A 20,476-nucleotide genomic window follows, 5' to 3' on the forward strand; every position below is an offset into this window, starting at 1 on the left:
AAGGTTAAAACAATTCTGTAGAGTGTCAAATATTGTTAAACACAGTTTAAAAAGCTAAATTCCAAGTAATTCATTTTTAATTATCAAAAACTAGAAAACTTTCACATCTCAGTTACAATAATCAAGTTTTAAATTGAAAAAACCTATATGAAAAATGTGAGTGGCCCACAGGGAAACCACACACTACCTTGACAGAGTCCAAGAATGTAAAAAGGGTGAAGTTAACGTCAGAGGACAGATAACTTAATGAAACTGATTTAGTCAGTCTTTAAATAGAAAGAAAACAAATCCAAGTATGGTTTATAAAATATGAATATTAACACAAGTAGCATAGTTTAATTTGGTTTTAAAATCAACCAAAAGACAAAGCTAAACAACTTTATAACAAGCCTATAGGTTGCTAATTATAAAACATTTTAATGATATGCTTTATGCCAAACAAGCTACTTAAATAAATCTATTTCATATTTAATTTAATAATAAACACACTTCCCAATGAATCATTTACTTCCGTCATAGTGAATTGGTAGAACCCGTTACAATTAGTTGCCATATGCATTTTAAGTCGAAAAATGTAAAAATGATCATTTTTCATAATAAGAACCATAAGTTAACGAGTGAGTTTTTATTTTAATTTGGAAACATCCTTCCTAAACCTTCCCAATACGAGTAAATCTCTACGAGGATCTTAATATGAGAGGAAGCAAATCGCTATATACTAAATATAAGTCGAAAGATATCACAAAATTGGATTTTGCATCTAGGCAAGTTGACATACCAAAGTCAAACTGAAAAACCATCATCAAAGTTGATGAATAAACAACAGAAAATATTAGTGAGAAATGCGTTTAAACTATATAAATGAAACATGATTAGGACAGTTTACTAGGTCTAGGTGCAGTCCGGTCGTGAATAAATATTGATTTAATTTATTCGGGAAAAATCTAACAAATACATAGTTGAAAGTTATGAAGTCTCAATTATTACAAATGATTGAAGATACAGAACTTGTATTGAGAATGTTGATAAATTTGTAAAGGTCAAAAATAATTAGTGTATAAAAAATCTTATTTCTTTTTTAAATATTACACATAAAATAATGTCACAAAATTGCATACTGATCGAAATTATGTTAATTCACAAAGCTAACTTTGGATAAACAATTGGATTTTGAACATATAGCTTGGCTATTGTGTAGTCCATTTTGACAAACCAGAACAATCGGTTACAAAATAAAACGGTGATATGATTGCACCAATGGAAAAAGTGAAAACAGTCAAAAACAGTATAATGTTTTCGCGAAAATACTTTGAAGTATACAAAAGTGTACAATATAAGTAACGAAAGAGTTTAAATGTTTCAACGACAACCTTTCTGTTACTTGAAACTATAAAGCGTACACTCAGTATCAAAGAAAGAAAGAGCTTGAATGACGTGAAATTTGATACCTTAAGCAAGCAAATGTTTACACAATTAAACCTCTTTGCTTCTTTCACCATGTTTGTATGAATCAAAATAATTTTGGAACATTATATGACAATAAAAGCAGAAACTGCATACGTAAGGGGCTATTTATGTTCTCAGTGACCAGAAGAAAAGTGAACACAATGGCAGAAAAAAAGAAAAAATGCAAATGAAATGCACAAACAATATAAATAATGAAGCAATGTTTCAAGGACTTCTTGCGATAAATACCTACAAATAGTACCAACAGAACACGTATTCCCCTTTTGAAAACAGGCCTAGTCCAACATGCCTATTTAGCGAAGATGGTGTAAGGCTAAACAATCAGACTTTATGACTATCATAGAGGGGAATCTACCAGATAAGATAACTAACATACACCAAGCAGACACATTGATATTCGGTAAAATGGCTTTTGTTCAGTCCCTTTTTACAAATTATGAACATCTTTCGAAACATAGCAGAAATATTTATGAAACATGTTGACAGTCTTTACAAAAGCAAGTAACATAACAAATGTGAACACTTTTAAGCTTTTTGACATATACAGTAGCATCAGTTTGAACACGCAAACAAGAATTCACAGAGATTTGGCCATTCCAAAAGATCGGAAAACCTTTTTACCAGTAGGTAAAAACAAGAGGCGACACATTGCATTATACACTGACTATATTGTTGAGCACTCTGCTGTACTCTGTGTACTGAAATTGTTGAGCACTCTGCTGTACTCTGGGTACTGAAAGGAAGTATATCTGTATTTATCAGTGGCGGAGCAGAGGATAAATATTTCCTATTTACACTTGATTTATGTGAAAAAATAAAAGACTTAAAAAGTACGAAGAGGCATTCAAAAGAATAATCATCCATGCAGCATATGCAAAAAAGACTCTGACTGCATAGTAGCATAGTTGTCTATTATCATGACTAATGTTATAGTTTTTTTCTAGTGTAACTTATACACCATCTTGAAGCCATAGGGTTGGGTAAACTATGAATGTATACTGGAAAGACTGGTATTTACTGATTCGAAATGTAATTTCCAGTTCACAACTTATGTGTCATGTCATCTGAAGACCAAATCAGTGTTACGCTATTACTATACTGCTTATATTGCTTTTCTACAACACGCTCCGTTTATGAAAACGGAAAACAAGAAAGCGTCCAAGCTATTAATGCGGAATTCATCAAATTATTAGCCCTTAAAGAAGTTAGTTCTCATGATGTTAAGACTTTCGTCTATGACAATTTGTATGTAGATGGCGGACTGATGCCTTATAAGCAAAACTAGAAATGACCTCATGAAAAATTTAATTCTCCGTCTTCAGCGCAAATGTCATTGGGAGTTTACCAGTTCATGACTTAGCAAAGAACCAAAGACAGGTTGACTTTTGAGTAGATGACCTACCTTTTCTGTGTTTCGACAGAAGACAAAACGTTCACTCGAAAAGTGTGTTGTCGGAAATCAACAGCATATTTGAGCCCTTAGGCTTATTTGCTCCTGTAGTAGTGCTAGGAAGACTCATTCTCAAGGAGCTTATTCAAGAAACGACTGATTGGGATAAACCTCTCTCGGAAACCAACAAGACGCAATGGAACATAGAAATACCGCGGATATACTTACCGGTTTCTCTGAGTGTTACCAGGAGAAAGAAGCTACAAGTTATTTCTTATGCTTCAGAAATATTATTGAAGCAGTTGTCTACTTGTTTGCCAAGTCAGATGATGGTACTTGGTCTCATACTTTTGTTCTTGGAAAAGTTAAGTTGCTCCAAAAAGTGGACATACAATTCCCAGATTGTAACTTTGTGCGGCAATTTTGGATGTAGAAGTATTTGATATTGTATCTATAAATGTGTCCGTCCACTTTAATAGTTTCTCATTTTTCACAGAGAGCAAGGTTGTTCACGGATACACTCAAAACAAGACTCGTTGATTTTACATATACGTTGGCAATAGCGTTGACAGGATTCTCAGAATCTGAGATTTGGTTTTGTGTCATAACTGAAAGTAACCCAGTGGACTGTAATACAAGATACTATGAGACTTCAGGAAAAGTTTATGGCTTCGTGGTCCAGTTCTATAAAATGTTGAACAAGAAGATGTACCGTAATGCTTTCCTTTGATAAATCCTGATGTTAACAAAGAGGTTCGTTCTGAAGTGAACACCTTCGTCAATACCACCCTTAAACGTGTTTCCTTTAGTTCTGGATGAAGCAGACTAGTCGTTGTTATTGCTCTCTTGAAAAATGTGGCTTGTTCTTATCGCAGGCGTATGTCTCCTAGTGCTCAAACTCCTGACTTCAAGATAAGCACAGAAACGTTCATTGTACAGCATGTACAGAACAAAGTCAGGCTAGATGGATTCAGAAAAAAAATAGTCCAATTCACAAGGATAGTTATATTATTAACCTCGATATCTTTCTTGATTCGGATGTTTTTGAAGGTGGGTGGTAGGTTGAGAAAAGGTAACCTGTCGAGCCTTGAAAACATCCAGTGATTCTTCCCGGAAAATATCATATTTCAAATCTGTAAGTGTATCATTTTCATGATCAAGTTAATCATCATGGGAGAAATATTACCGAAGGAGTGCTACGGTCTGTTTGTCTGTAGATTGTGGTTCCAAGAACTTGGTTTCTTCCATCATATTATCTTGTGTTACATATAAACGATTAAAGGGGAAATTTGATCTCCCGAAAATGATATACCGTCAGATCGCCTTTCTCCACGTCCACCCTTTTCTTATGTTGGTGTAGATACGTTGGGACCTTGGGAAAGCGTGATTCGTCGGACGAGAGGAGGTCATGCTTGTAGTAAACGTTGGGGTATTATGTTCACATACCTTGTGACTAGAGCTGTGCATATAAAAGTTGTCGAGTTCATGAGTGCTTCTTCTTTCATAAATGCAATGCGTAGATTGATTGCAATCAGAGGTAAGTCCGATAGAGGGAGAAGTTGTGTGTGGGCAATGAACGAGTTGTCTTCAGAAATTGATCATGCTTGTGTTGAAGATGTTACTTTCAAGAATTTTATTTCTGAAAAAGGTTGTCTGCGGTTGTTCAATCCTCCACATTCCCCCCAAATGGGAGGCGTCTGGAAATGGATGATAGGGATTATCAGAAATATTTTTAATTCCATGTTGTTATAAGTTTCTGCTTAAAACCTGTCTTACTAAGTCTTGTGTACTTTAATAGCTGAAGTCGGTTCCATTTTAAACTCTCTCCCGTTAGTGGCAGTCTCCTCTGATCCAAATAGTCCAGAATTACTCGGACCAGCCATTTTAGTTCGACAGAAATCTACTCCGATTTTATTCACCGGTTATCTCCTCTATTTGTAACATGCAGTTGTTTTTTCTCAGAAAAAGATATGAATTTGAAATGGACTAATAGGACTTAAATGGTTCTATGAAGCTGAGTTAGTAAAAAAAAAATGATTCTTCATGAATTTCCGATGTAGTCTGTTAGATTTTATTTAAAAAGTGACTTATTTATTAATGCTTATATGGACAATACATGACAGTTAACATGAACATCAACTCTTAACCTCTCGAGTGTGACCATATATGTACCAATATATTGAACTCATCTATAAAGGGGACAAGTGCTGCTCAAAAATCTAAGTATACTGAACAGAAAAAATAAAAAAAACGTTACACAGATTAAAATAAGTGGAAAAGGCCAAACAAGAGGTGGCAAAAATTGCTAATGACCATGTGTGTGTGTTATCTTCAATTTGTAAGATTGTCTTTCACTCTTGATTGAATCATTGTTCTGGACCTCATTAGATAATACAACCATGTGCGCTTATGTACTTGCAAAACATAAAATTATAGTGTCAATAGATTGTCTTAAGATACTAAGTGACTGGTAAATTGTGCTAGAGAATTTATGTTGACACGTGAAAGGATTGTTATATGTTTGTAGTTTTTGAAACGGTTTAACCTTTTCACCAAGCTCTATCGTGATACATTTTATATAAATATTATTTTTTTAAACCCAAATATGTTAAAATTACAGATGTCTAGGTCATTTTAGATACTATGAATGATTTATTTATTTTAGTCCAAGAAATGAAGTGAAAATTTCTCAATGGTGTTATACCATTAAATAAAAGATAAATTAATTAAATTTCATTTTTTTTTCAGAACCAATGGCCATGCTGGAGATTTGATTTAAATACATTCCGTTGTTTAATACAATAATATAATTTTGGATAGTTAAGCCTTTACGGTTTTCATTTCGTTTTTTTTTCGGTTAGATTTATAATCATGAATTAATCATCCCTCATGAAAGACTTTGTTTTTATCAAGTTTGTTTTCAGTCTTCTAATGATACTTTTTTAATATAATATGTTTACGAAAGGGATATACGATTAGAATGCATTCTAAAAGACTGAGTCAAATATATATTAGTGCATTAAAGTCTACTTACTTACCCCATTTTAATAAAGATCGTAAGGTTTAAGATCGTTACTTTCTGACGTAACTCCGTTTTGGGCGTAAACTGCGTTCCAATCTGGTAGTAACTTTACGGGAGCACCTAATCTCTCTTAAGAATCGCAAATATGACGGCAGCGTTCGGCGTTATTTTCATGTCCAGAGGCAAAAATAGGATTGGGAGGACGTTTCCGGCAAGATTGACCTTGGCCGATGTCTGGGAAGATATTGTCGTCTCCCGGTAACGGCTGGGGAGTTCATCAGCGCAGACGAATCGCGAGCACTCGATTTCGGCTGAGACGAAGGTAAACACTTAAATTTATACTCGAGGGTAAACTTATTCATTTGAAGAGTTTGAGTGTTCCATTGGATTAAAACAATAATTGGGTAAGCTCCATTTAATAAGTTGCTAAGGAATGAAAATTGTGAAGTACACCGGGACTGTCAAAGATCACTACAACCACCAGGAAATACAAAATACATCAATTAGAAGTACATCCAAATTGTTTTTGTTTGATATCACTCCTAAATCATGCATTTACACAGTTTGGCACTTGGATAAATAAAGTGTAGCGTACTTGTGTACTTGCTGATAACTACGGACTCAAGTACTATTGGAATCTTTAAAAGAACATCACCAATTTTCGGACGAACTATTCGGATATGAAATACAACAGCCTTCTGACTGTTGACCTCATGTACAGGACTGTTGTCTCGATTCAACATGAAAAGTATTCTATATACATAGTTATCGTATTTTATATCTAAATACATATGTTGAAAAAAGGTTCCGGAAACCCATTGTTTTGATAATCTATTTGATCTTATTTTCTTACCTCCAGCTCCTGTATTCTAGGTATAATATTATTGGTTGAAAAAGATGACTTATCAAAATATAAATCCTAGTGTTCTTGCTGATCTGAAGGTCCAGGTGAATCAACTTCTTTCACTGAAATTTATTTTATTCTATTTTAAACTGGCTTCTTGGACGTCTTCGAGTAAATGATTTTTAAACATGATGTTGCACCTGGATTGAATATAATAGTTTTGTATATGATAATTCACTAATTGTTAAAAATTGTAGCATCGTCGGCAAATATTTTTTACTTTAATTCCTTCAATTTCAGGACAAGAGTAAATATAACATGAAAATAGTTCGATACATCAAGGAAAAATAAATGAAGACCGTGGACACCCTTGTCGTACACCTCGTTTCATTGCAAAACTGTTAGAAAGGTGACCATTATTTAGAATGGTTCCTCTAATATGAGTATAAAACAGCTTAATCCATTTAATAAGTTCATCTCCAAAATACTGATTAAATTATTTAAACATTTAATTATGAAATTGTGATCAATGCTATCAAGAGCTTTGTCAAAATCGACGAATATTAGTAACCCTGCCTTATTAGAATTATTCAGATGTTCAATGACTTCTTGTATTAACCTTATATGTTCACCAATAAACCTTCTTTTGATGAATCCAGTTTGATTTGGTGATATTAATGTAGTGAGCATTTTCTTGATTCTGTTTGCATTTGCCTTAGTTGCAGTTTTACAATCTGTGTGAAGCAGACTTTGAAAATATTTCGAGGTCCTAACCTGACTTAGGTATAAGGGAAACTATAACTTTTTTGTAATACAGTAAGGAGATTGGTTTTGGAATGAGAAATTGATTGATTTAACGAAATATTCTTTTAAGATATTCAAAAATACATCAAATATTCTACTGTTAACCCATCTGAACCAAGGCATTCATTTAGTTTCATTTCTTTAAGAGAATATGCACATTTGGATTCTGTTAGTAAACATTCACCTCTTCGTTGCTTAATTGTGTTGAAGGAACATCAAAAAAGTTAATATCATTGTTAGTTTGTACTTGTTTTCTGTATAAACTTTCATAAAAAGTTCGTTGCTCGTTTAAGATAAATTTTATATCTTTAATGTTTGTCGAAATGGTTTGGTTCTATTTAAGTTTAGTAATTGTTTTTTGTTCAAAGTGGCGTATTTCAAAACTAGCAAAGTATTTACTATTTTTTTCATTTTTTTACCATAATATCATTCAGTTAACATTTTCTGTTATTTTCATATCTAATTCTTGTTAAAGAACACTTATTTCTGTCTAATTGTCATTATTACTTAATTTTGTGTTTTCTTGTAGTTTTTTTATTCTTCCGATTAGATCGTTTTCTTCTTTTACTTTTTCTTTGTTAGCATTAGTTGAATATGTATGCAAAAAGCTACAGAAACACGCTCAGTAGCAAAAAGTTTAAACATTAACCCGGTTTAATGGCACTGGGTAAACGCCAAAGACATAGAACATAAAATCACAAACAAGAAACATGGAAGAACAGCACAAAACTCCACAAGCAGCACAGTGCATACATACTATACTATATATATATATATATATATATATATATATATATATATATATATATATATATATATATATATATATATATATATATGTTGCGTTCATCGATTAATAAACGCAATTGCCGAAAGGCAGTTCATTTAAGGAATGGAAGTTGAGGTGTAAATATATATATATTCATAGCATAACAATATACATGAACACTATTGATCTTATTATTGTTATTATTATGTCAGCAGGTCCCGTAAATATAAATCAACATTTTAGAAAGTGTTAATTTATTATATCTTAAATATATTGTTGCCATTAGTGTTTCAATTTAACGTTTAAAAGTGATTTCAAGTGGCTGATCTTTTCCCGCGTTATTGTGACGTCATTTAAAAAAAATGTTTCCGGTAACAGTCGGGTCGTTCGATTTACAGAATGGGTAAGAAATGATTACTGTAAGGTTTTCTTAACTGAAATGAATTATTTTTATGATAATTTTTATATTAAATAATGAACTATTGGTGTAAATATAAGTAATGAATAGCGGGGTTGATGTCATTATTAGGGATATGAACTCAATTGGGCTGGTCAAAGTACGCGTGGAGTCCTTCGAACTCCACACACTTAGACCAGCCCAATTGCGGTCATACCCCGATAATGATATCAACCCCGCAATTCATTCCTTAAATAAAAACTTGGTATAATTGATTGATTGAAATGTTTCTTATAGTCCCTTTGATTAGTTCCCATAGTGTATTTGGGTTACAATTACTGTTTATTACTATAATTTCCCCTATTTGTCTGGTTTTGATATTCAGTGCCATTTATAATGCTGTTGTTGATTTTAAAGGAATTTTTTAGGCATTGTATTGCGTAAGTAATCACAACTGAGCAAATAATCTAGACGAGAGAATATGGCTGGTTTTGTATTAGAATCCCAAGTATATTGGTGTAAATTTAGATTGTTTTGCGCTAAATATCAATCAAGTTATAATTAGATATTTTTTGTTAAGTGTTGCTTGACATTCTTTTTATTTGTTTCTGTCCTACCATTCTTCTTGTCAATCAAAGGGTTAAGCACAGTTTTAAAGTCACCTCCAATTAATATTATTTTTTCATTATTGTCAGCGACAAAGATTTCTAATCTGTCGAATAGCGTTGTTTGGTCATCATTTAGTCTTTAAACATTAACTTAAGTAATATATTAATTATTAGCTTTTATGTTTAAAGATGCACTATTACTCCAAAATAAGGTTTAACACATTTAATACAATACCAAAAAGGATGAACACATGTCGAAAACATTGGTGCTTATGTAGGATAATGAGCTTAATTTAAAGAAAATGTGCAGAAAACACGGTATTGCTATCTAATGAGACGATAGTAGATCGCGGTAAATTTATTAGCATTCAACAATCATTTTATATTTGTTTGCGTTTTCAGCTATTAAATACATGGTTATAATTTTGTTATCAGTAATTACTAGTTTCCGTAAATGTATTATTTTGTAAGAACTTGAAGGTTTATCACTCAAAATTTATGTTTCTTATACATGTGTATCTATTGATTTTGAATAAGAGTGTCACTTTACGGTAATTAGCCGACAAGTTACTAGCTCATAAGAATTTTAACATGTAACATTTGATTCCTTATTTACAAGGAAGGCAGCGCCTTCTTTATTGGATTTATTTCAATAAAATAATGAAAAACCCTTCCATTCTCTCTTGTTGAATGGTTTCTTGTAAAAACAAATTATATCATAAGTTTAAGACTTTAGATATTTAAATACTTGAAGGCGTTTTTGCTTATTGTTGAGTCCTGTAGTGCTTAAAGTACAAAACGTGATACTCTATCATTTGAGGATTGAAAAAATGTGTGTAATAATTTGCTATGAATTGACCAGTTGTCTCTCAAAAACATACGATTAAAAAATAATTGTAGGATTAGATCCATAGTTGGCCGTGAAGAAATATAAAGAAATACATAGTTTTGTTAAGCGTATGAGTGATTGTTAATTTTCGTGACAGACAGATAATTTTCAAAGCGATGTATTTCGTGTTTTTGAAATTATGCAATAGCATCATTGCAATAAAATTTAGCAAACATTCAGTATAATAACATGGTATAAAAATGCTATTTTTAGCGCGATTACATTACATATTTTTTCAAATATCCAAAGAGATAAACACCAATGAAAACATACTGCTTTCGTCAAATGAACAGTAATATAATTCACAATTGCTTCATAGTCACTACAGTAGTCGAATTGGCAAAACAAAACCGTATTTACAGTTCCCGTCTCTAAACTTGGTCGACATTCAGCTTGGTGCCCTAGTATTTAGCAACAGTTGATGCTCTTGTTTATTTTATTTTTAAAGTAATCTATGAAATGTCTCGTTTGCTTTTTGAATTGACATACGTGTCATCAAAACTAAAAGTGACCTTAAACACCATAATGTAACCGCAACGTCAAGTCACATCTAGATAACGGCTGCCATAAACAGCATGATATACAAGCCGATCTGGATGCGATATCCCATCTCTTATCGAATAGAACCCTTGAGTGTAAAGCATATATACACGGAAAACAAGTGTCCGATGCAACTGTTCAGCAATAAAAACTTGACGCCATGCAATAAAGTACCTTTTTCAGCGTCGTTCGGTATGACGCGGTCGGTATGACGCAGTCGGTATAACGGCGTCGAGGATTTTAAATTCGGTACCTACCGCAACCAAGTTTGGGTCCAAGGGACACTTTAGCTGGGTGAACTGCCGTATACTGAAATGTAGTTTTCATATATTCCTAATTAAATATATCAGTTGTTTGGCTATGTAATAAACACACCATTTTACATTGCGACCTTCCGAGTATTTGTGCATTTTAATGCGCATCGAATTAATACACAGTTGACAACATGAGTCTGGTAATTTATTTAAATTTAAAATAAAACCTTTTTAAAGAGCTAGAATATAATGCACGAGCACCCCAACGAGCTATTGGTACTACCTCACAATCATATGCACCACAACTTGCCTAAAATCGGGCCTTGTGCAGAATAAGAATAAGACTTATATTAACTATAAGCTTACAGTCCATGAGTTACATATACCATAAACATGTACATTATATAAACATTTCCAGTATAACAACTTTCAAAATGAATCACGTTGAACGTTCGTTGAATTTTGGATGTTTGGATTGAGAACAAAATATCGCATCGTGTATAAAAGTCTTAATTCATTGTATAATGGACATTCTCTGAGAAAATGGTATCAAGTTTCAAGTGTATTACAAAATTTGACATTCTCGTTCATTTCTTGTTATTGAGTAGGGCATATGCCATCTGCCCTTTACTATCTCTATTCTTTGTGAAGCTACTCTTAGTCGTATTAATACTGTTCGGAATTTATTGGCTTGTTTGATGTCTAAACATGACTGATAATCAAAATTTGTAAATAGCATATTTGTTGACGTCTTTTGTGATTCTCGTAAATCTTCATTCCATTCTTGCTTGAAACAGTCTCAAATCCTCATCTGAAAGGTGTTTAAAACAAATTCTGCATTTTAAACACCCTGGTTAAGCCAAACTTCAGCAAACTCGATAGATTCTAACACCTTTCTAACTTTAATTGCCAAATTGATTCCCACAGTGTTATTTTGTAGACCAGTTATCATCGAGTTATATGCAAGTTTAATGAGTTTTCTTTCATCCGTCATTGTAATCTTTAACCAAAAGCGGATGATAGATGTCAATATATGGACAAATAATGGAACTCTATCCAAGTATCCATATATAAAATTGGTATGCGATAAAACTATGAATTCATGTTTGAGCAGTTGTTTTCGTCTGTAATTTGTATTGCACGAAAACAAATGATCGACCAATGAACTTCAAGTTAACGAACACGTATGAAAAGAAGGATTTTTTAATATTAAAAATTATTTTGGGCAGCATTTTGGTAACAATTACTTGTCCAAAAGTGATGAGTTACGGTTTCGTCAAGGGGAAAATAATTACCCTTGATTTAAACAATATTTTCTCAAGTTGATATTTCCACTACTATGTGTGCAATGAAAATAAACATTTCAATGTTGTAACTTGTACGCAATTGTCATGTTGATTTTCTTGATAAATTAACCAATATGTTTAAAAAAATACAGTACAAACTACAAAGATAAGAAAGCAAAAAATAGCAAAACACACACCCTCTTTAGATCATTTCAGTATTAAGGACTGTGGTTGTAAAGTCTCCTCAGTAAATATTTTTTCTTCAGATTTAAAATCTTAAGTGATGAAATGACCAATATTATTGTAGAAGTATTGAGAGCTGAGACAGTCGCAGGGTGGGTTGAACTTACAGATGTGTCGTTATCTGAAACGACTTTATTTATAATTGAATATTGAATTGCATTTTATATTTATAACATGCGTTCTTTATCTAGACCTTAAATAGTTCTTGTTTACAACTGCAGTCGAAATATTAATGTATCTCTACACATTTGTGTAATAAGGTAAGTGGGTGGAAAAAACAAGATTGTAGAAAGAAATATGTAGAAAAATACAGAAAAAGCAAAACAATGTTTCAAAATTGAACATTTACCGGTCAATATCAAAGTTAGCACAAGAGAAATAGGAAGTATAGTATGGTAAGAATTAAACTAATTTAGGCGAAAATTTCCATTTAAGTTTCAAGTTACGCTTGGTTACTCCTGCGTTACTCCTGCGTTATTTATGAGTAACTCTTTCATATCAACAGACCTGTGACATAACTACGAATTCGTTTCAAATTATAAAAAATATAATAATAGCACTTATAAAGAAAACGTCTTTATTGTTTTCCAAAGTATATTTAATAAAAGCATTTCAGTTTTCAACGCATGGTTTTGATATGCGTCTCTGTAAAATTCTAACGGGATGGTTGATGTGGTTGCGTATTTTGCCAGTTGTGGACATAACGCATGAGCTTTGCTTTTATGTTTGCTGTTAATATTTCACCGGGTAAATTGCAATGTGGTTATGAAACCTTTTGGTTGTGCTGATTGCGAATAGTGGCAACCTTTAGTATACATATATTATTAACATTTGCCAAGTGAGTAGTAGACTATTCAGCGTCTGAAAATGATACTTGTGTAAATGAGATTTTACACATAATGTGTGAAAACATTACCAAAGAAATATATATAACGCATGGATTTATTTCAATTTTACGAACCATCAAAGCACGCCTAATCTTAAAAGGAAAAGGACCTTGCATTGCAATTAAATGGTTTAGTCAATGATATATGAACAATAAATGCGTGCGGTAATTCAGAGCTCCCTTTAAAATGCAAACCGAAAATGTACCCAAGAACTGCTTTTTCTCAAATCGTCTGATAATACAATGTCGTGTCTAAAATACTTACCGTACCAATAGTTGTCTTGTTGCTTTATGGTTTTACTATATTCAGTACAAAGTGTCTGCGTTCTGCCAATTTTAAGGATTGTTTTAATGCCGTTTAATATTTGGTACACATGTTAGATTATCAGGTATATTATATATTATTATTATTATATTATAAGGTATTGACGGTCTAGTAACATTATAAATCAGTGTTATTTCGTGTGCAAATCGGTCAATCAAATGTAGGACACTTTTCTATAGGGAAATTATGTAGTGGACAATAGCCTGCAAACAGTGAACAAAGAATCTTAATGCGATTAAAAGCATTTTTCTTAAACGATACATATTAGGGATAGAAATGACTCAACACATAAAAATACTATGAATAACGCATAAACATGATTCAAAATGTGCATGCACGATCGTTGTTATAACAGTTTATCTAAATACAGTGACATTATGCTTTTACTACAAATTCAAATGTACACATAAAAAATTACATCGACAATTAAACATTATTTCAATTGGATATTATTCAATTATCACATCCTTCTTTACTTACTAATCACGAGACGTATGTAGTTCAAAAGAGGCCCATTCCGGTAACATTCAAATACAAGTTTGAAGTCAACATAGTTATGCGTAACGCAAAGCGATAAGCGGGTAAACGCATATCTGTTTATATAGACTACCCTGAGGATATAAGGGCAGCCAGGAAACACCTGTGGACCCAACTGAATGCATACAGGCAGAATAGAAACAACCGTGTATGGTTAAAGTTTACGGCCGCTTTGTATGTGAATGACCAGCTGATCTCTGATGAATTTCCACAGTGGCAGGAAGTGCTAAACCCCGCGCGTTACATCCCCGATCGTCGATATTCCACGCGAATAGACAACACGCAGACTGGAGGTTTTTCAAATGAACGTCAGTAAGTCAGAGATTCTCCGTCGTTGGATCGCAGGGAACTGCAGCCTACATTTGCAAGTGTTGTAAATAGCGCGCACACACAGTCACAGAATACTATGGTAACGAACCAACATACTCCTGCGAGTGAAAATACAAATAACGTTCAGGGTGCCAGTCTAAATCTACCTGACAACACTGACCCAGATCACGTGTTCACTCCCCCGCAAACTTTAGCAGCTGTTTAGGCTCAAGCACGTGGTCGGTCAAAATCGAGAACGAAGCCATCGACCAATCAGAGGAAGCCACGGTCAGTCAGCAATCGAGCTCCACGAAAGACCGCGAATAATGGAACAATCAACACCCAGAGTTCCTCTCAAACGACACAGACGACCAGTAAATAGGACATTTGTAGTAAATGTGTAAATATCAATGACATACGTTTCGCTTTAATGAACTTTCAAGGTTTAGTTACAAAATACAATGACAAATTAAAATCCAAAGAAGTTCGAACATTATTTGAAGACAATGCTATTATTTGTTTCACAGAAAGTTGGGGAAGTAGTGACTACGATGTCGAAGATTTTGAATGTTTTATTTTAAATAGGTTTGAGAAAATTGCTGGTACAAAGAGAAATTCTGGTGGTTTATTATTGTATGTAAGGCAAAATTACGCCAAATATGTCTCTTTAGTGATGCCACACAGGGACTCGCAGTTATGGATTCAATTGATAAAGCTTTACTATGTTTAGGGGATAGTTTAGTTGTTTGTTTATGTTATATTGTACCCTCTAATTCTAGCAGGAACATTCAAGTTGAAAATAACATTGATGCTATTATTAAACAAAATATTATCACAATTAAGCAAAAAAATGATGACAGTAATTGTTTGTTTATGATACTTGGAGATTTAAATTCAAAGGTGGTACATTTGCAAGATTTTGTAGTAGACGATAATTACACATTAAGAAAGTAAAACCTTTTACCTTAGGAATATACAACTGATAATTATTTGCCATGAACATCTGCAGATAATGTTGTTAATACAAATGGTCGATTGCTTATTGATTTTTTTATTTAAACAGGACTTAGAATAGCAAACGGGCGCGAAGGGGGTAATAGAAATATTTGCCCTTTTACATCTGTGGGTGCAAATGTGTCAAGTGTCATAGATTACTGCATTGTAGATGAGGTTTTGCTCACTAAATTTGTAAATTTCAATGTTCATGGACCGAATGTTTTGACAGACCACTGCTTAATTGAATTTGCATTAAAACGGTCACCAAATATACATGAAAATATAGAAAATAACGAAAGTCGTTTACATATTAATATTGATTATTCATTTTCGTGGCGTAATTCAAAGAAAGAAGATTATGTAAGTACTTTAAACGCCGAAAATTATTATAACTACCTAAATATGAATAAGCGGACGGATCAATTAATATGCTTAAAACATAAAACTCCTAAAATTATATCTCTTCAATCGTTTACAGCTTACTTTCAGGCAATTAATGATCTTAATGAAAGGTTTTTTTCAGCCAGACGAAGACATATTATACTTTAATAGTACTATTTTACAAAATGAATTAAAGATAATGTTTTCTGAATTAGATTTGCCATTCACTGAGGAAAACGTTCTAAAAGGTATTTCAAATTTGAATTTGGGCAAAAGTGCTGGTCCAGATAGGATACTTAATGATTTTTTGATATATGGTAAACGTAGACTATCGTCTTTTCTTTTAAGGCTATTTAATAAACTATTAATAACCGGATATTTTCCGGAAAAGTGGACTGAGGGTTATATAGTCCCAATACATTAAAAGGGAAATCTAAACGAAGTTGGAAAATTTTGAGGATCCCATTATTAAGTTTTGTGGAAAAAATATTCACAAATATTATTAATAGCCGGGGGCACAAGCTGGATTCAGAGCTTAAATGAGTACCGTTTATAACATGTTTGTATTACAAAATTGAATTAATCATGTTCTTAATGAAAACAAGCAGTTATTTTGTGTTTTTGTTGATTTTACAAAAGCGTTTGATTATATAGTACGAGACAATATGTGTTATAAACTATATATATTAGAACTACGGGGCAATCTCTTTTCAGTTATAAAGTCTATGTATAAGCATATGTATTCAAGAGTTAAACACCAAAACGAGTTAGGTGCAGTATTTGAAAGTCATTTAGGTGTACGTCAAGGCGAATGCCTATCGCCATTATTATTTTCATTGTATATTAACGCTCTACAGGAAGTATTATATCTCAAAGGGGCCAAAGGGGTCGACACAGGATTGTTCTTTTTACTCTTATATGATGACGATATTGTATTTTTTGCTAATTCAGCAGCAAAACTGCAAGCGAATATTAATATTTTAGAGGAATATTGTTACATATGGAAACTTAAGGTCAATAAATGCAAAACAAAGATATTGGATTTTAAGAAAGGGGATAGATTACCTTCAAATCTTCAGTTTCAATCTATCAGGGATCACCATTGGAGGTTGTAAACAAATCACATATTTAGGTATAGTCTTAAGCTCAGGGGGTTCACTTATATATGCTATCAAAACGTTATCTGGTCAGGCACATAGAGCAATTTTTAAATTAAGAAAATATTTGAACAAATTTACTAATATAACACCTGAACATAAATTGGAACTTTTTGACAAACTCATTAGACATATCCTATTATATGGTTCAGAAGTTTGGGGATTTTCAAAACGATTGTCAATTAAAAGGATACACACCCAATTCATAAAATATGTACTTTCGGTTAAAACAACAACACAAAATAACTTTGTATATGCAGAGACGGGCAGATTATATCTAATGTCGCAATGCATTATAAATATTATTAAGTACTGGCTTAAAGTTTTAAGTATGCCGAATGATTAATATGTAAGAACCATCTATAATGTAATGATAAATGATGTTGTAAAATTTCCAAACTGGGCAGTCCATGTTAAAACAATATTGAGTAATATGGGGTTTATCACGTCTGGCTTGCACAAGATGTTGGTGATATTTCTAGTTTTGTGTCATTTTTGAAGCAAAGAATATGAGACGTTTATTTTCAAAATTTAAACAGCAGATTGTCAGACTCCTCAAGAGCTTTATTTTATAGAAACATTTCTGATTTTGAATTAAAACCCTATCTTAAGTGTGTTAATGTACAGAAATTCAGAATTGCTTTAAGCCAATAAGGATTATCGTCGCATCGGTTAATTATAGAAGTTGGTTGGTGGAATAATACAATTTTAGAACAAAGACTTTGCCCACATTATAGTGTCTTAAAAGACGAAATTCATTTTTCTGTCCACATCGAAGAGCTCAAGTTTATGAATATTAGGCTACGCATAAGCTTCCCGACATACTTAGCATAATTTTGTCCCAAGTTCCATCTTGCCATGTTGTTTCTGGCCATAAGTAACATTTTAATAAAACGAACGAAGATGACAGTGATGAAGTGTTAATATTTTACAATATTTCGACTTTAACTCCGTCAATATGATACGTTTATGTGCTAATTATTGACCCAGTTACAAAAGTGCTACACACATATTTGAGCATAGTATCACAGTTTTGTGGAAACATAACTATGGATTTCCCATTCCAAGCAAGTGTGTCTTTACTTTTAAACAACACATCTCTAAAGAACCTGTCCACAAAAATTTACAGCTTATCAATACTTATGTGAAAATCTACAGAAACAAGCTCAGTAGCAAAAAGTTTAAACATAAACTCGGTTTAATGGCACTGTGTAAACGCCAAAAACATAGAACACAAAAAACAAAAAATCACAAACAAGAATCATGGAAGAACAGAGCAATACTCCACCAACAGCACAGTGCATACATGCTATATATAAAAAAACTAGGCATGTTTATCAAGGATTGTTAGGTACCGCCTTGGAACGGTCATTAAAATGTAAATTTACTGGGGGTTTAAATCAAACCTGCATAAGAGGGTTGCTCTTATGTTTACAATCACGATAGCCGTTTGATTTCACCTCATTATTCCAATATTGTGGTCGAATGAGGACCTTTCCAATATATTCTGAGCAAATAAAAGTGAAAATTACTGTCTGTAACAAACTTGGCAATATGTCCCAGAAGTAACCCGAAGTTGCGTGCGCATACAGAATGTATCCTGGCCGTACTATGAGTAAGACAATAGTAATGTATAAAAGAACGGCAACCATGGCTGAGTTCAATTTAACACAATTACAGTTAAACACTGAAACGTTGCACTCCTTGTTTGAGAGAATCTTTAGCTCTGTGATGGTGACTTCTGCAAAGAAAAAAACAGAAAGACATTCAGTTACATTTATAAGTATTTCGAGATCCAACAATACGTTACGGAGTCAGCCTAACATAATGTGATAATTAGGAGACTCAGAAATGTGACAAATGTATATAGTATTTGGAAGTAAACAACTACTTTTATCCAGGCAGACTAATCAAATGTTATTTATGTGTCAACAATGGGGGGACAAGTCCACTAGAACACTTTCAGTTCATTTTTTTTTCAAGATAAATAATAAAATAATAATTCAAATTAATTTATACAAGTTATCATACCCGTTTGTTTTGTCCTGTTCCTGCAAAGAGCAACCAGCACGGTGACCATGACGGGTACGTATATCACTAAATATTCCACCAGAATAGCCCATCTTTCCTCGTAAACGTTTTTTTGACAGACGGACAAGAATACGTCAAAGTGCTGACTTCCATACGTTCCAAGCGTCACAAGCGAATGTTGTGCAACTGGAAGTGGGCTATTGTGCGACACAATCTTGATTACGGAAAAACTTCCTGTGATGATGCAACCAAGTGTGCCTGCGTATGCTAGACACGTAGACATCGACCATTTAAAGTTCTGAACAAAAACATTATGCACGATAAACACGAGCACCACCCCGTTTGCAAACGCCGCCCTCATCGAGTAATCTAAGCACGAGCCGACGCTCGGGGGCCCCTGTTTTACGCGTCTTATCATGTAATTTTCGGCAATTGTCAACATGTACACGCTCGCGATCAGATGCAAATATCCTGAGAGCACCACTGCGAACAGCGTCGTGGTATTTCGGCAGTATTTCCGGCGTATTAAGACTAGATGACCGATACTGATGGCACCGGCCACGAGGGCCGTGAATATCAAGCCGCTCTGAAGGAGCTGAAATATGAACATCACACGACTAAGGTCGCCAGTCTGCTGAGATGCATGAAGGGTGGTGCTCTGACCCATGTATACTGTCTGTAATGAAATAACCAACGTACTTTATAGGTTTGCAACGTATGGTCCAGTTTAAACTCAAATAATAACCAAGCACCAAAGAAACTGAAATTACACATTTATATCGAAACAGTTTGTATCTATCAGTTATTAAAGTGTGTGTGTTAAACTTACCAACCGCTCGTGAGTGTTTATATCCGTTCATATTATTAACACAATAAACGACTGAAAGATAACAGCAGATTTAATGTTTACAACGGCATAATTATAAACGTTCAAAAACTATTTTCAATACTTAGTTAAGCACACTGGTATTTGAATGTAAACATCAATGCAATTTGAGTGTTATTGAAAGAGTTGGAAATAAGATACCTTTAACGGTAACCCAAGCTTTTTAAAGCGAATTTATTTGCGATGCCATTAGGATACCAGTTGTATATATGATTATCCGGATAGAATATAACACTTTTAAAACACAATTTACAGATCAAAAAAGAACCAAATTAATAGATTTTTTTCGTTAACGTAGACTTTGATAACGTGGAAAAGTTTTTGTTGATTTTAGCAAGGCAGGACAAGGTCTGCACGAACGTAAGTCGTATCAAAACCAAACGTAGCAAAAAACTTTTCCGGCTTTCTGATTTGGGGTGGTTGTTAAAGCATGTAAGTTTCAAATAGATAAACCG

The 20,476-nt window shown here is 33.3% G+C and overlaps 1 protein-coding gene and 1 long non-coding RNA gene across 4 annotated transcripts; one reads left to right on the forward strand and one right to left on the reverse strand.

Moving 5' to 3' along the window:
* Positions 1 to 4,203: 4,203 nt before the first annotated feature.
* LOC128229751 (uncharacterized) lies at positions 4,204 to 8,254 on the forward strand. Its single transcript, XR_008260125.1, has 3 exons — positions 4,204 to 4,394; positions 5,606 to 6,201; positions 7,024 to 8,254. It is a non-coding gene; the product is annotated as an uncharacterized LOC128229751 (long non-coding RNA).
* Positions 8,255 to 18,059: 9,805 nt separating this feature from the next.
* Positions 18,060 to 20,152, reverse strand: LOC128230131 (uncharacterized). 3 transcript variants are annotated; one of them, XM_052942166.1, is made up of 3 exons: positions 19,969 to 20,152; positions 19,136 to 19,730; positions 18,060 to 18,845 (listed from the first exon to the last, which is right to left on the reverse strand). In XM_052942166.1, exons 1-3 carry the CDS (start codon positions 19,993 to 19,995, stop codon positions 18,505 to 18,507), a joined length of 963 nt encoding a protein of 320 aa, XP_052798126.1. In that variant the 5' UTR covers positions 19,996 to 20,152; the 3' UTR covers positions 18,060 to 18,504. The 3 variants fall into 3 exon arrangements, with proteins under 3 accessions (XP_052798126.1, XP_052798124.1, XP_052798125.1); XM_052942164.1 differs by having other exon boundaries at positions 19,136 to 19,811; XM_052942165.1 differs by having other exon boundaries at positions 19,136 to 19,811; positions 19,965 to 20,152.
* Between the last annotated feature and the right edge of the window lie 324 nt (positions 20,153 to 20,476).

Source organism: Mya arenaria, chromosome 4 (genome assembly GCF_026914265.1).
Source record: "Mya arenaria isolate MELC-2E11 chromosome 4, ASM2691426v1".
NCBI classification, from domain to species: Eukaryota; Metazoa; Mollusca; class Bivalvia; order Myida; family Myidae; genus Mya; species Mya arenaria.